At 44.1% G+C, this 14795-nt stretch overlaps 1 protein-coding gene across 1 annotated transcript; it reads right to left on the bottom strand.

Moving 5' to 3' along the window:
• Positions 1-5825: 5825 nt before the first annotated feature.
• LOC104377142 (high affinity choline transporter 1) lies at positions 5826-13326 on the bottom strand. Its single transcript, XM_086616343.1, has 8 exons — positions 13149-13326; positions 11998-12111; positions 10285-10440; positions 9656-9804; positions 9006-9149; positions 7856-8009; positions 6794-7011; positions 5826-6347 (listed from the first exon to the last, which is right to left on the bottom strand). Exons 1-8 carry the CDS (start codon positions 13324-13326, stop codon positions 5826-5828), a joined length of 1635 nt encoding a protein of 544 aa, XP_086472469.1.
• Between the last annotated feature and the right edge of the window lie 1469 nt (positions 13327-14795).

The following is a 14795-nucleotide window of genomic DNA, read 5'->3' as shown; positions in this document are numbered from 1 at the left end:
AGCTGCACCTGGGGACGAATGAGGTCCCGACTGAGAGCTTATGGGTTAGGATTAAAGGCAGAGTAGGGACAGGGGACGTAGTAGTAGGGGTCTGCTACAGACCACCTGACCAGGAGGACTGGGTGGATGAGGCTCTCTACAGACAGATAGGAGCTGCCTCATGTTCACAAGCCCTGGTCCTCATGGGGGACTTCAACCACCCTGATATGTGTTGGAAGGACAAAACAGCAAGGCACAGGCAATCCAGGAGGTTCCTGGAATTCATGGATGAGAACTTCCTTCTCCAAGTGGTAGAGGAACCAATGAGGAGAGGTGCTACGCTGGACCTTGTTCTCACTAACGGCGGAGGGCTGGTGGGGAACGTGACGCTCAAGGACAGCCTTGGCTGCAGCGATCATGAAATGGTAGAATTCAAGTTACTTAGAGAAGCAAGGAGGGTGCATAGCAGGCTCACTACCCTGGATTTCAGGAGAGCAGACTTTGGCCTCTTCAGGGATCTCCTTGCTAGAGTACAATGGGACGAGGCCCTGGAGGGAAGAGGGGCACAAGAAAGCTGGTTAATATTCAAGGATCACCTCCTCCAAGCTCAGGAGCGGTGCATCCCAACAAAGAGAAAGTCAGGTAGGAACACCAGGAGGCCTGCATGGATGAATAAGAAGCTTCTGGACCAGCTCAGGCACAAAAAGAAAGCCTATAGGGGGTGGAAGCAAGGACAGGTAGCCTGGGAAGAATACAGAGATACTGTCCGAGTAACCAGAGATCAGGTTAGGAAAGCCAAAGCCCTGATAGAGTTAAATCTGGCCAGGGACATCAAGGGCAACAAGAAAGGCTTCTATAGATATGTCAGTGATAAAAAGAGATCTAGGGAAAATGTAGACCCTCTCCGGAAAGCAACGGGGGACCTGGCCACCCAGGATATGGAGAAGGCTGAGGTTCTCAAGGACTTCTTTGCCTCAGTCTTCACTAGCACGAGCTCTAGCAGCATGGCCCAAGTCACGGAAGGCAAAGGCAGGGACTGGGAGAATGAAGAACCGCCCACTGTAGGAGAAGATCAGATTCGAGACCATCTAAAGAACCTGAAGGTGCACAAGTCCATGGGACCTGATGAGGTGCATCCACGGGTCCTGAGGGAACTGGCAGATGAAGTTGCTAAGCCGCTATCCATCATATTTCAGAAGTCGTGGCAATCTAGTGAAGTTCCCACTGACTGGAAAAGGGGAAACATAGCCCCCATCTTTAAAAAGGGGAAAAAAGAAGACCCAGGGAACTACAGGCCAGTCAGTCTCACCTCTGTGCCTGGCAAGATCATGGAGCAGATCCTCCTGGCGACTATGCTAAGGCACATAGAAAATAAGGAGGTGATTGGTGACAGCCAACATGGCTTCACTAAGGGCAAATCCTGCCTGACTAATTTGGTGGCCTTCTATGATAAGGTTACAGCATTGATGGATAGGGGAAGAGCAACTGGCATTGTCTACCTGGACTTATCCAAAGCATTTGATACTGTCCCACACGACATCCTTATCTCTACACTGGAAAGACGTGGTTTTGATGAATGGACCACTCAGTGGATAAGGAATTGGCTGGATGGTCGCACTCAAAGAGTTGTGGTTAATGGTTCAATGTCCACGTGGAGGCCAGTGACGAGTGGTGTTCCTCAGGGGTCGGTGCTGGGACCAGTGCTATTTAACATCTTTGTTGGAGACATGGACAGTGGGATTGAGTACGCCCTCAGCAAGTTTGCAGATGACACCAAGTTGTGTGGTGTTGTGGACATGCTGGAGGGAAGGGATGCCATCCAGAGGGACCTTGACAGGCTGGAGAGATGGGCCTGTGAGAACCTAATGAAGTTCAACAAGGCCAAGTGCAAGGTCCTGCACGTGGGTCGGGGCAATCCCATGCACAAGTACAGGGTGAGTGGAGAATGGATTGAGAGCAGCCCTGAGGAAAAGGACTTGGGAGGGCTGGTGGATGAGAAGCTCAACATGAGCTGGCAATGTGCACTGGCAGCCCAGAAAGCCAACCATATCCTGGGCTGTATCAAAAGGAGCGTGGCCAGCAGGTCAAGGGAGGTGATTCTGCCCCTCTACTCAGCTCTCGTGAGACCCCACCTGGAATACTGCGTTCAGCTCTGGAGTCCCCAACACAAGAAGGACATGGAGCTACTGGAACGAGTCCAGAGGAGGGCCACGAAGATGATTCGAAGGCTGAAGCACCTTTGATATGAAGACAGGCTGAGAGAGTTGGGGCTGTTCAGCCTGGAGAAGAGAAGGCTCTGGGGTGATCTTATAGCAGCTTTCCAGTACCTAAAGGGGGCCTACAGGAAAGCTGGAGAGGGACTTTTTACAAGCGTGTGTAGTGATAGGACAAGGGGCAATGGATTTAAACTGAAAGAGGGGAGATTTTGATTAGATCTAAGGAAGAAAGTTTTTACATTGAGGGTGGTGAGGTACTGGAACAGGTTGCCCAGAGAAGTTGTAGATGCCCCATCCCTGGAGGTGTTCAAGGCCAGGTTGGATGAGGCTTTGGGCAACCTGGTGTAGCGGAGAATTTCCCTGCCCATTGCAGGGGAGTTGGAACTAGATGATCTTTGAGGTCCCTTCCAACCCTAACCATTCTATGATTCTATGTTTCTATGATTCTATGATTATTAACCTCAGAAATGACAGAAACAGGTAGCAGCTGTCTAGGCTAAGAAGTTAATGAAAACTGGAACTGTACCGAGTCATTGACACAAACACAACTAAGGGATAAAGGAGGTAAACCCACAAGTGGAGAGGCAACCTGGGACCCTCCAGTGCCCAGTGAATTTTTTATAAAGAGGGGACAATGAAAAGAAAGGAATACTGAACTGGAGGTGGTAACGTGTGAGAGGAATGATTTCATGGGAGCTGGGTCATTATCCCCCATGCTGGCAACACCTCAAGGACTTTGGGTGTGCTGGACTGGAACAACTAGGCATTTTGTCATTAAGTATAGGCTAGAATTGCTTTTATATTTATTTTACTTGCAGCTAATTGCGTTCAAAACTTTGTCTGACCTTGATGTATGTTTTCTTTTTAAGCTTGCTGGGGGATGTTCTGAGGAGGGAGTCATATAAGAATGGAAAATGGTAAACATTCAGGAGAGTTACAGTAATTGTGTCTTTGCCATTTTCATCTCTCCACGCGAAGCAGAGCGTGTTCTAGTGGTATGAAATTCAGAGAAGCTTTGTAAGGGCAAAGTGTCTCTGCTGAATATGCTAGACATCCCTTGCAGCATCAAGACTTGCCTATTTGAAGTCACTGCGAGTTCTCTGTGGTGACGCTAAGTGGTGACATGACGGTGGTGGTGACGCTCTTCAGCAAGGTCCTACCCTAGAGCGCTGTCCTCTGATGCTGGATCAGGAAGCTGTGGATCTATTGCCTGCCAGGCCAAGTGCATGAGCGCGGAAGGGCTTTAATGTCAAACTTTGTGACTCTGCAGGGGAACAGAAGCAAAAGTTGGGAAGAGCGATGTAGAGAAAATTTATCTCCAGGTATAGTCATTTGCCTTTTAGAACCTCTGGGTGGGATGGTCAGTGAGTGGGATGATGACCTTGACAAGAGGACATCAGAGTTTCACTCTCATTTGGGCCATGCAGCCTATCTGTGCCCTTATGCAAGTGCAGTATGTCAGCTTTGGTCTGCTCTGCACAGAGGGCCGTTGAGGTCCCCAGACTAGGTCATCTCTAAATCTTTCAGGGGAGTATGCTTGAATCAGCATACAGCAACTGTGATTTAACAACAAGAGCCCAGTTCTTCTGGCGCTACGGTAATGATAGCTTTGGTGTCTCCCTTAGCTAAGCACGTCCTCACATGCTCCCACTCAAATCACTGAGGTGCGAAAGACTTCAGTGGGTGACCACCTAGGGCCATAGTTAATGGTAATGCTTATAATTCCAAACAGGTTTTTTTTCCCTCTTCTAGATACATGTTATAATTAATATTTCATGACAGTCTCTAGAGATACAGGACAGAATTTCTGGTCTTGGTTTAACAAAATGCATCAACAGGACCACTGTGCATGGGAAATTAAGTGTGCCCAGATGTTCACTAATGCTGGGGCAAAGTATAAAGTTGTGTGATATTTTTCTGATGAGTAGTAGGATTTCACCTTGTTGAGGATGGGTATTTTAAAGGAGGTAGGTGCTCCCCATGGGAAGCAGAGTCATCAAAGCCATATTGAGAGCTTAGGGCTGCCAGTCCTCCTTCCGAGCCACTGCACTTGCCTTGGTACACTTCAGAGTGACACTTGGCTCCTCGCTGAGCTTGCTGCAGCCGTGCATGGTGGCACCAGCAGTTTCTAGCCTTGTGCACGCACAGTGGAGTGTTCAGCACTTGCTGAAAGCAATTCACTGAGCAGCATATTGTTTTCACCCTTGGCAGCTCAGTTGTCTGTCAAGGTTTCTCTGCTGTGGGGTATTTGGAATATGTCAGTAAATATCTTCCCTCTAACAGTGCCAGATGCTTCCACGCACAGCAGCTCCCACAACCACTTTGTAAAGGTTTCGTGGTGAGAGGCTGCCCAGTGCACGGTTCCTGCTGGCTGTTGTGGGTGGTGAGCCGCTGCATGGCTGCTGAGAGAAGTACAAACTGACAGCCATCCATGAGCCATCACTGCAGGATCTTTCCGAATCGTTGTTTCAGCTCCCATCTTAATGACCTGTCCCACAGTGGGACGGTCTTGGTCCATCAGACTTTAGGCTAGAGGCCAAACTCACTAGTTAGCTGGGTTGCTTTTCTTCTGAGCCATTGAGAATTTAAGCAAACAAGATATCAGGTGCTTTTCTGTACAGACCTAGTGGCTTGAACCTTTTGAGATCTTGCCCTCAGGATTTTGTGTCCCTGCAGACAAGTTCAGGATCAGTTTCCAGCACCTTTCCGTCCTCACAGTCCTCTGAGATCTCACACACCGGTTTGTGTATGTGTCCCAAAATGTGCCAGTGCTGTGCTTGGGTAACACCTTCACACCAGTGATTTAACCAGGTGTTTTGGAGAAGACTCATTCAAGAGTCTCTCTGGCACCTCCATTTTTCCAGCTGGTTGAGTTTTTGTAAACAGTGGCTATGTAAAATGTTCTTATCCAGTAATTAAGGGCTCTTGCTTCGTCTTGCTCATCTGCTTCTACCCTGCCAGGTCATGTGAGAAGGGATGTCCTCTCCTCAGCCACGTGGCAGCAGACTGGCTGTGTGGCCTGAGACCGTAGCAGGGGAGGGGCATATGCACAAATTTTTGTGGTATCAAGGGAAGCTTTGTGGAGCATACAAACCATGGTGCAGAACTGATATTACTGCTGGAGTGCTGTGGTGGTTGCGCTGCAGTCAGTAATCTGGTTCGATGCACTCCCTGGGGATGACTATGCTAAAACTCTAGCTCTTGTAAAGGAAACAGGTTTGCTCACCTGTTTTGTTGTTTTTTTTTTAATCAAGAATACCTGATCTATTAAACATTAATTTGTCTCCTTTGTGGTAAGAAAAGTATGTGACTTGAGAATGCCAAAAATGTTGGAGCGTGATTTGTAGCCTTGCTTTTGGGTGGGGTATCAGGGACACCCCAAAATGAACACTGATGGGACCCGAGGTGCCCTGTGGCCACCACCACAAGATTGTGCTCCATCACCATGCGCCTTTAATCACTGCAGACCTCGAGCTCACACATTCTCCTCGGATGAAGAGAGTGCGCCTTTATTACACTGTGAGGACTTTAAATAACTCATTATTGGAGAAAGCAAAGGGAAGAGCGATGCTGTTTGTACCACACTCTAATTGCTGAATGTACTGTGACCTTTCAAATGAGGCCCTAGATTTAATCACAGTTCTCTTCAGGTGCAACCGTTGGCGAACCGATCTGTTTCTCCATCTGCTGCAGGGGGATGAGGGTGCTGGTTGTCCCCATAATATTACAGACGTCCCACCTGCGGGGAAGGAGGTTTCTCTGAAACAAAACAGCAGCCAGGTACGAAACGGCAATGATGGTCCCCAAGGTGAGAAGCACGGTGAATGTTTTAAAGGGAAAGAGCTGACTGTAGGTCCCATTCACCAGGGAGCAGGCTGGGTAGCAGATGACAGGGGGGATGCTCAGGGCAGGCTCCCCAGCCAGCAGTCTCAGGAGGAGCCCAACCAAGAAGCCAGCAGCTGAGCCATAGGTGTTGGTGCTGGGAGCGAAGAGGGCACAGCAGAGCTGGGGGAAGAGCAGGGCATACACCAGCTCGCCGCTGAGGAACCAGAGGTCATAGACAGAGCTGGAGTAAAAAGCCAAACTGGCAGCCCCAGCCCCAAACACCAGTGTGGAGGTCCTCATGGCCCAGAGGACCTCTGTCTCCGTAGCCTGTAAAACAGTGATTGTAACATTATAGACACAGCGTTTACTGGCAGGGTGACCAGCACTGCCCTGCCCTGGGCTGGTTCTCACCAAGCCATCACTGCTTTCAGGCAGTGCTTGCCACCAGCAGCCAAGGGAGGCACCCCTGGAGATGCACCTGCCCTCTATGATTTTAAGGGTCATGGTTTTATGCTGTTTCCATTAATATCCTGGTCCAAATTTTATACCAGTCATTTTATAAAGAGCAAAACTCACCAGTGTGAGTATTTTTATCCCTACCAAGGATATGAACACCCCTGACCTATGTTTGAAGCTCTGGCTCCAGAACTCAGTTTAACAGCTGAAGGACTGACACCTCTAATCACAGACCACACAGGCTGGATTTGAAACTGTTTTGAAACCCAAGCACCTTTCCTAACACAAAAAAACTGCTGAATGCAGTAACCAAGTACCTTTTTCCTCAGGATTTTCCTGTAGATGTTGTGAGCGAACATGGAGCTGGCAGAGAGAAGAGCTGAATCTGCGGAAGACATTGAGGCAGCAGCGATAGCTCCCAAACCAGCGACGGAGATGTATGCTGGGCAGAGGTAGTGTAAAACAAGTGGCAGTATCATTGCTGATTCCCCTCTCTCGAGTGGGCTTGGAAGACCATAGCTTGTCTGGTTCCAGTCTTCAGAACAGAACAAGTTAAAATCACAACAAATCCTTCACTGACGTTTCTGCTGCCTTTCCACAGGCACCAGGCACAGCAGGGCTAAGGACAGACTCACTTGGTGGTTTAGGACTTGGATTAATGTTTTGGATTCTCTTATGATCTCTTGTGATTGCCCTTAGCATGCTGCAGCTCTCACTAGAGGAAAGAGTTTTCTGTTCCCCAGCAGCATGTATAGAAATAGCTGTGCTTTGTCTGTTCCCAGAACTGGGACAGTTAAGGGTCAACATTCTAGACCCTGCTCGTGAGGAGAAGGGAGTTTTGCTCTGATGCTGCTAGTGACAGATGAATTAATGAGTTCAACTGATTTCTTTAAATGTTTGGTGATCTGGCTGATCTTTAACCCTTACTCAACCAACACAGGACTGAGCCCTGGGAGGAAACTGAGTTTTCGGGACTGAACTTCTTGATTTCTTCAAGCAGGTTTTCTTCAGAACGTTATGAACAATCTGTAGTAGTATTGCTGGGTCTTACTTGCAGAAGGCATTAATAGAAGCAAGCATAAGATTTCTTGGAAAATAGAATTATACAGGGTTTTACAGGATCTGCCTTCATCTTTCCTCAATACAAGGTCCATGAAAAGCCATTTCATCATAATGAAAGAGCTTTAAACAGGTCTTGGGGCTGTTCAAATGTCTTTAGGTAGTTGTGCACTGAACCTTAGAGACCTCCACATTTTTGGTACAGGCCACCTAGCTTGGTGGCCAGGGCTAAGCTTTTAGGTACACAGGACTAGGTAATTTGAAATTCTAAATCAGGACAAAAATATGTTCATTATTCAGAGACGAACAATTAGTCTTACCTGTTGATGCTGCAACTGCACCAATAAGCACAGAGGGAATGGCCATTAAAAAGCACCCAAGTGCAGAGAGGTAGGAGATGAGCCTTGCCTGTCCTGGCGAAGCAGCAGAGAGCACTCTTTGGAAGTAAGTTTGCCACGGGATGCTCCCAAGCACCTGAAATATTCAGATGTTACCAGTGGTATCCACCAGGCTGCTGTAGGACATCATCCATCCATTCAGATGAATAATAATCTTCACTGTTATAAAACTCTCGTTTCAAATGCATAAACATTACCCAGCTTTAACTATTGAGGATGATATTTCTGATGGTCAAGGGCGGGTTTTTTTTTCCTTTTTTTTTCATTGTAATGGATGTGGAATTTTGATCAAAACAGATTAATGGATTGAAAGACTGAGAAAGCTGAAAAATAGGTTGCTTGGCATAGTGGAACAGGCATAGAGGAAGGAAAAGAAAAGAGAAGATTTTCAGGAAGGCAACTTCTGTAAAAAATCTGTCCAAACTTAGCTAAAGTATAATCTAAAATTAAAAATAAAATCATAATTTTCACTTTCTTAACAGATAAATTTAATCAGATAAAAATCTGAAGATTCTGTCCTCACCAAACAAGCTCAAGCTTCTGTGTATCCCTATTGCCAGTCTAGCAAAACCAGAACAACCTCCTGTAGTCTTGGCTATATTGGTAGCACAAAAGTTGAGTTGTGCATTGGAGCCAATGGCACCAGGCTTGCTGATGACCTGCAGTTGTGTCATTTTAAGATTTCGTTTCAAATAGAGGGAATTTTACATAATTATGTTCAAAATGCACTATTGAGGCTCCAAGACCATCCTCTCAAAAGGTAGGAAATGCTTCATTTAGGTTCCAGGAGTGGAACTAGTTGCCTGGATGGTCTTAATCAAGAGGTGCATTCCTTCATGTGGGTAAAGGATGAAGTGTTCCTACTGCTTCTTTTCTTCCCACAGCTGAGCTCTGAATCTCCCCAGTCCATTAAGTGTGCTGCAGAATGGCTGAGAGAAGGTTTTACACAACATCCTGCCCCTGTCAACTGTGCAATTTAGGGCTCCTGGCTGGAAGAACCCACAAGTTTTCCAGACAGAAAGTCCCTGCACAATCCCTTCTCCCAACCACTTATCCAATAAATACTCCATACCAGGTAGAAGAAGTCATCCAGCCACCTTCCAAGATACTGTTGTTCTATCTTCCCCATCCAAGGGTCTTGATAAGATTGATGAGTTGCAGTGTAATAAATACTTTCCGTTGCAGAGTTCACCAGGGCAAAGGGGATACAGACCCACTAAGACAGAAACAGAAATAGTTAACCATTTCTCCAGGGTCCTTGTTGTTGGAAAATCTATTCAGATATTGAAATTAAGGTGGATGTAGAATATAAAGTTACATAAGATTAAACCCAGACTATGAGTCTTCCTTTCCTGCCTTTCTTTAAATCGACATTTTTCTGGTTTGTGACATCATCAAGAACGTGAGTCTGTAATTCAGGTCAATTGGTGCCTTCAGTGGACAGATCCCTCTCCTTTCCAGCCAACGTTGTTCTGGATGGGTTCTGCAGAACTTACTTGTGAGCAGCTGTGTTCACCCAGCAAGGCCAATAGCTTGTATGAACACTGTCTGAAATGTGTGAGGAGTGTAAGATGTTTCAGGAGACCTATTGTCCTGAAGAGTAACTGTCGGGAAGGGGCCAGTATTGGTGGAGTTATTTTTGGTCTGAGACATACTGAAAAGAAGAACAGGATTTTTTCCCTTAGTTAGGGAACTGGTAACAAAGAAATGCACAGAACTTGCCAGGCTGAGAGTAATGAAAACCAGCTGGATGACATCTGTGTACGCAACAGAGTAGAGGCCTCCCAGTAGAGTGTAGAGTATGACAGTACATGCTGAGATGATGATAGCCAAAGAGCCTCCAATATCCAAGATAACCCTCATTGTTGCTCCTGCAGAAAAGGACAGCAGTCAAGTGTTTTAAGGCAGATTTCAAACGCGTAGAATACAGAATAATTAAGGGTATGTTATTCCCTTTCTGCTGACACACCACACTGTAGGAGAATTGCATCTTGTACACAGAGTGGGCAGAGTGGGAACTCAGGTGAGCCCATGTTCCCTTTCTGCTCTTGCTGCTACCTTGATGCATGACCTTTGCCAGGCACTTTGCCTTTCTACATCTGCTCTCCCCCAGCAAGAGGAAGGTGCTCTCTCATATTGCCAGACTTCTGTATTATAATGTCATGAATATATAATGCTGTCATTTGTTTTAAACCTAAAAACATAGTTTCCAGAAGTTAAAAATGCTCGCATTTCTCTCACAAAAGGAGACACAAAGTACAACTTTCCAACACAATTCCCAAATGTGTATTATACTCTGATAATTGTACTGCATGACCTTTAAAAAATGTAACAGCAAAGTAAGTATTTACCCAGGGATGCCAGGATAGCTGCAAACCAGAACACCTCTCCTAGCAGTGGTGGAATGAAGAGTAAGCTTCCCATCACATTCCCATAAGTTTCTTGAAGGGGATCCATCACTGTCACATAATTCTTGGATCTCATTGGATTTACAAAGAAGAAACCACCTGTCAGAAGCGATGACATTTTTAGTAGAAATTTGCATGTTTTATATTAGAGGGAAAAAAGTAATATGATGGTATTTGGGTATCAGACCTATATAGTGAGTGTGGAATTCATACATAATGGACCCCAGAGAATGATGCAGCTGATGAGACGCTGGGGCCTCAATTCACTTGCCTAAATGTGGGATTTCATCCATTTGAGAGGTCTCAGGTTATAAAGGACATCTGCTTACAGCTGACAGATAGGACCCTTGAATTTTGGCAGACCTACATCTTTCCAGAGTGGCTACTGAAGACCAGGTAGGACTCCCAAGGGCATCCCAAATGGCGTAAGATACCTGTGTGACTGTAATAGGAACTTAGCTCAGAGGGCACCCACATATAGACTCTTCTCCATCTCCAGTGACCTACCAACCTGAGACACAAAGTTTTCTGAACTTGATTCCTGTGGAAAGTATCAATAAATAAAGTGAAGCATTGAAGACTCATATTTGGCTAAAAAAGAGCCAAACTTGTCCTTGACCATGTGAAGCAACATGTTGATATACGCTCCTTTTCTGGTTACATTTTCATTTTCTCTTCCCAGAACTATATTGTTTTAATCTGCACATTCAGCTGAGTCCCACCCACCTTCATCTAAATATTAGGCTTCAGATGTACAGTCGTCTCATTAAAACCAAAGAATACATATTGTGCCTAACCCTGAAGCCAACAGGACTGCTTGTCTGGGCACTACTGACCTGAGTAAAGATTGCAGGATCAGACCTGCACTCCTCAATTTCATTAGTAAGAATTACTCACATAAGAAATGCTGGCAGTGTATTTCCAAGCCTGATTCATATTCACGTCAGTTGGACTGTTTTCTCTGACTTGAGAGTAAAGGTTATTGTTCTTTTAGGAATTCCTGTGCCAGGTATGCACAGGTCTCCTTGCATTAATCATTCTGTGTCCCCAGAGAGTTATGGCATAACTCAGTGTGGACTGGAAGAAACTTTGGTCTTGACAAAACAGCTGAACCTCAGCATGAGTCCAATAATTCTTGGAGTTAGAAATGGCCACTTAGGTATAGGACACTGCAAACTTAGCTTAGTTTCAACAAAACAGTGACCAGCTGTAAAGTGGGATAAGCTGGATGAACTACAAATTCATCCTGAGATGAGACTACTCAGAAGAATGCATTTTAGTGGAAAAATCAAGATAGTATTATTTTATCACACAGAAATTTTGAAGAAAAAATTAAAATTATACCAATACTCTCAATAGTCTGTGAATTAGAGACCACGACAAAAAAGCAATATGCACAGTGACATGTTTCTAAAGTTCACAAATAAGATTTTTGTGCTATAAATTCTCCAAGCAGGCAAAACTCTACACTAGCTCCAAACTACCCCAATTTCTATCTTTCAGTTTAGAGGACAGCATTATAAATGCTTATTCAGGATCTGTGGGAGACTGAAGAAACAAAGTCACCTTTAAAACGTACTCTAAACACAGTTATACATCTTAATATACTCATATGATTATTTTTAAAAGCTTATGTGTCCTAATTACATGATTTACCAATAACAAGGGACAAGGCAAATCCCACAGGTGCTTGGACCCACAATAGTCCTTTTGAAGGCAGATAGACAATTTCAGCTGTGCCGTTGATATATGCTCCTCCAACCCACGTGGCTGTAAACATGGAAGATGGAAAGGTAAGAATTGCGATACATATTCTCAACTAGTCTTGTGGAACACTCTGAGATCTTGTAAACGTCTTTCTCATACAAACACTTAATTATACTCCTATTTTCTTTACAAAGTTTCCTCCTACAGTGAGATGTGCTGCTGGGTACAGGTAACAGTAATAGAATCTCACCTTAAATAATTTCCCAGGTTCAGGAAGGAAGATCTATGTGTGCATGGAACAGCTCAATGTTTAAACATTTAGAGACAATTTGAATATACTCATTTTAATTTTGTTTTTCTCAGTGGCAGACTTTTGCTAGAGCAAACAGAATTATCTTTGTTATTCTGCTGTGACTAATAGACCATCCTTCATGAGCATCACTTACACAGTCTAAGAAAACAGACATTAGGAAAAAAAAATGCAAGCATGCATTGCAGTCAGAACACAGACTTACAACACGGGCTTAAATGCCTTAGACAGGCAAATACCACTTGGAGAAGCCTTCACAAAAAATGGGTCAGGGAAGCAAATTTCGGATGATGCCAGGCAGCAAGGAGAGGAAAGGGAAGCAGAGGGCAGCAGTCAGTGGGGAAATATTTTCTTTTCAGAAGAAAGCCACATGCTCGACATGAGTCCCAATTTATTCCACACAGAACTGGATTGTTCCCTGAGTAAAATTCTTCTATTATGCTGGATAACAGAAACTGGTTCAAGATTGAGACCATAGTCCTGCTTAATGAAAAGTGTCATATTCTTCAGTCACTCTTCAATTAAACTCTTTAACTCTTAAATAAACTTTTAAATTAATCTCTTTAATTTAAAAGAATCTACATAAACATTAGGTTCTGCTCAGTGTGAAGAGGTTTGGAAGAATCCATCCCAAAATGATTCATGAAACCATACTCCTTTAAAGCCACACTTACGTAAAATCTGCCCTGACATTAAAGGAGTTCATCTGCTTTGAAAGAAAAATCCCCCAGACCTATGTAATGGCGTGTGTTTTAAGAAGAATTTTTACAAGTCCTTTAAGAAAACTTACCTGTTGCAGTAAACAATCCAATAAAAACGGTTATATTTCTGCCTCCAACTATGGCCATTTCAGTTGGATTTCTGTTCTGCTGCTCTTTTTTGCTTTTCCAAGAAGCCCAAATTCCAATAGCTAAAGTTAACATAAAAAACACACTCAAAGATACTAAGCCTGGTATATTTAGAGCCATTTTCTGTTGCTTAATTTACATCACAGAGAGGAACAATGGCTTGATGATAATATTCTTTGATCTAGCCCACAATCAGAAAAAAAAAGAAAAAAAAATCCCAAAAAACAGTGTCGCCTTGTAAAGAAACTGCTAAGTCTTGGTTTGCTGTACTTTGCAAGGAAAGATGCAGTATGAAACACAGCTGTAAACCCAAAAGTCTTGAGGACTGGATGCAGAGCCTCTGTCTTTGGAGGGCTACTGGCAATTCTTCAGTGTTCCCCCTTCTTCAGAAGATATCCAGTCTTATTTTTCTGGGGATCAGAGATTAAGAGGGTAGGAATTAGTGTTGATAAGAGCAATGGAGCACTGATATAAAGGGTAATACCAGCTCGGCTTAAAGGAGGGGAAATGTTATGTTTTGTCTGATATACAAGAGTATGAAAATAACCCGAATTTCTCTAGGTTCTAGGCACAAGGCTAATCCAGAAGATAGGGCTAAGAATTTGTCTGTTTAAAGTTGACTGAACTAAACCCACAATAATCATCAAAATAAATATGGGAAACAGTAAAAGAAGATTTACCGCTGACCAAAGGAGCTGGACGCTGATACTTGAAGCAAGATTGTTATCATTTCACTGCTGGAAACAGGTAGGAGAGCAAGGTGGTGTTAGACTCCGCAATAAAACTACAGGAAAGATACAAATTTTTTAAAACTACTTTGTGAAGCTCCCTTTAAACAGATGTAATTCTGAAAAAAACTCATATATGCTTTAAGGAAATGAGTCAGTTATATTTAGTATAGTGTTACCACACCAGTATCTTCTTAGTTACCCTGTGAATCTTTTTCCATCTGTCCAGGCATGATTTTTCATAACCAATTCTTTGTAAAAACTGGCCTATTTAGGGCACTTGTTTGGCTTTCCTGGATTTTCACATTCATCTGTGAAGTGGGAATTTCCTTTCCTCATGGAAATCAGATTTCTTCTTCACAGATACAGTTGGAGCAGGAGTTTTAAAGCCCAAATCTTTAGGAAGGTTTTCTGCAGTGTGCCAGCTCCTGCAGACAGCCAGGCGTAGCTGTGCATGGAAATGACAGTGGCACAGGTTAAGCACGTCCCATGGGCAGGACATGGTAGGAACACACGGGTTCATGAGTGATGGCTGTGGGAAGAAGGAAGGAGAAGTGCAGGAACCCCATGTTTTCTGTGGCACCTCTCTGTACAAGGGAAAATAGGGGTTCAGTAAGTTATGCAGTGATCTGGCAGTGTTTAAACTACAAGAAGTGTTTAAAAAAAGGTGAAAATTAAAAAAGTTAAAAAAGCCTGACAACCAGATGATTATTTATCTTGCCTTAGGAGAAATATTCCTTTCTATTTATAATCAAGTGCTGTTTTGACTGAGTAAAGGGTTTTAAGTTTGACCCAATTATTTATGTACAAAAAGGGACACTGTGCATTTTAAAGGCACGTTTTCTGAGTGGTAATTAGAAA

Source organism: Tauraco erythrolophus, chromosome 1 (genome assembly GCF_009769465.1).
Source record: "Tauraco erythrolophus isolate bTauEry1 chromosome 1, bTauEry1.pri, whole genome shotgun sequence".
Taxonomy (NCBI): domain Eukaryota; kingdom Metazoa; phylum Chordata; class Aves; order Musophagiformes; family Musophagidae; genus Tauraco; species Tauraco erythrolophus.
The sequence above is the reverse complement of the archived record's forward strand: the minus strand, read 5'-3'. Positions and strand labels throughout refer to the sequence as shown.

Coding starts and splice junctions, on each gene's coding strand:
- LOC104377142 (XM_086616343.1), bottom strand. CDS start 13,326: ATGGCTCTAAATATACCAGGCTTAGTATCTTTGAGTGTGTTTTTTATG. Junction 7,012..7,855: donor TGCAGTTGCAGCATCAACAG/GTAAGACTAATT, acceptor TCTGTTCTGAAG/ACTGGAACCAGACAAGCTAT. Junction 6,348..6,793: donor GGAAAATCCTGAGGAAAAAG/GTACTTGGTTAC, acceptor ACTGTTTTACAG/GCTACGGAGACAGAGGTCCT.